Consider the following 1,837-nt stretch of genomic DNA (forward strand, 5'->3'; position numbering starts at 1 on the left):
GGGTAGGACAGGAATAAAACACAGACCTACTAGAGCATGGACTTGAGGATATGGGGAGGGGGAAGGGTAAGCTGTGATGAAGTGAGAGAGTGGCATGGAATGGTCTTTGCTCTGTCAAGCCTCATTCCTGATCGCCTCTTATTCAGATCACATAAAGCAATTTCAGCAAATGGGCCCACCTCATGGTTCTGCATATACAGTGGATTTCCAGGGATCCACTTATCAATCCCACCAAGTGCATTTTCTCTAAGCTTCTCTCCCCTGTTGGAATCTTACTTCATCCAAGTCTTGTATATGGTTTTTCTCACTAATCGCTGTGTTAAACCTAAACTTCTTTTCCCTCCACTTTAACCACCCTTCCCACAGGGGAGGATGAAAAGAAAAAAAAAAAATTCTCATTTCATTTGATCAAAGAAAGCTGACTTAGCTTATTAATAAAACCAACAGACTCCAGACAATTCCCTTATCATCCACCAGTTCCTTCAACAACAGGGAAGCATGGATTAGCACCAGGATTGGTAATGATGGGATTTCATGTGACAGTTTTTGGACATTCTTACAAAGGTACCTTACCACAGATGACTTTTCAAAGGCATTCATAGCAATGACATTTCCTTACCCGGCAGTCTCTCTGAAGCGTCTTCATGAGCGCATTGTATGTTTCTGTATCAAAATACAACCCTTCGTGCATGTCTTGGAGGAAATCTAAGTCCTTAAACGTGGGGTTGGATTTCTCTCTCTCTTTTCGGGATGCTCTTCGCTTATAGGTTGAGCCTTTCAAATCATATGTAAAGTGCATTCTCATGGAGCGTGGTAAGACATTGTTCATCACCACAATCCTGATGTTAATGCCCCCTGATTGCATGCAATACAGTCCATAAAATTTGGGCAAAAGAGTCCTTGGATTCTGGTTTAAATTCTAAAAAAGAAAAAGGAAAAAAATGTTTAAACTCTATTTTTACAAAATAATGCTCCACTATTACATGTTTTCATCTCAAATGATAATTAAAAATGGAATGTGATTATTTTTATTAACAGCCATTGTTAAAATTTTGCTGTTCCTAACCTAGTTTTTAAGTCGGCTTATGGGAACAGCAACTTTATCATTCTGATCTCAGGGCATTAAAAGTGGCTGAATTGAAAATGGACAGAATGTCCCTAATTAGCTCCAACTAAAATCAGGCAAAAACGTGATGAGTGCCATGTGTGATTATTCTCTAAGGGAGCTCAAGAGAAAATTAATTGCTGGGGTACGAGGGATGAACATTTAAAATTTTAAAAGCTCCTGAGAAACTGTCTTCCAAAATGGCCAGACCACTTTACCACACTTTGTAAGATTATGTATTTCCCACCACTCTTACCAGTGCTGAATATTATCCAACTTTATAATCTTTGTAAGCATGGTTGGTAAAAAATGACAACCTGTTTTCAATTTAATTTAATTTAAATGTGAATACCACTAATAACTAGAGAAATTTAATATTTTTACATATTTTTAACCACCTCAAAGATAATTGTGTGTTACTATCCTTTGCTCATTTTTCTTTACGTTTTTGTCATTGTTGGAGTTCTTGATATATTCTGGATATTTATTATTTTCCTATTCTATTCGGGGTAAATATTTTCTTCCACTATGTTGCCTTTTTTGTTATAAAAATAGGGAATAAGGGGCTTCCCTGGTGGTGCAGTGGTTGAGAGTCCGCCTGCCGATGCAGGGGACACGGGTTCGTGCCCCGGTCCGGGAGGATCCCACATGCCGCGGAGCGGCTGGGCCCGTGAGCCATGGCCGCTGAGCCTGCGCGTCCGGAGCCTGTGCTCCGCAACGGGAGAGGCCACA

The 1,837-nt window shown here is 40.0% G+C and overlaps 1 protein-coding gene across 3 annotated transcripts in view; it reads right to left on the reverse strand.

Annotated features, from left to right (window-relative positions):
• Positions 1–1,837, reverse strand: part of PIP5K1B (phosphatidylinositol-4-phosphate 5-kinase type 1 beta) — a 453,566-nt gene that overhangs the window by 143,803 nt on the left and 307,926 nt on the right. For all 3 annotated transcript variants that reach the window (XM_024126862.1, XM_028493901.2, XM_055087149.1), the window contains one exon: positions 620–919. In XM_024126862.1, the coding sequence (XP_023982630.1) occupies positions 620–919 (300 nt within the window). The remainder of the gene's footprint in view (positions 1–619; positions 920–1,837) is intronic.

Source organism: Physeter macrocephalus, chromosome 9 (assembly GCF_002837175.3).
Source record: "Physeter macrocephalus isolate SW-GA chromosome 9, ASM283717v5, whole genome shotgun sequence".
Taxonomy (NCBI): domain Eukaryota; kingdom Metazoa; phylum Chordata; class Mammalia; order Artiodactyla; family Physeteridae; genus Physeter; species Physeter macrocephalus.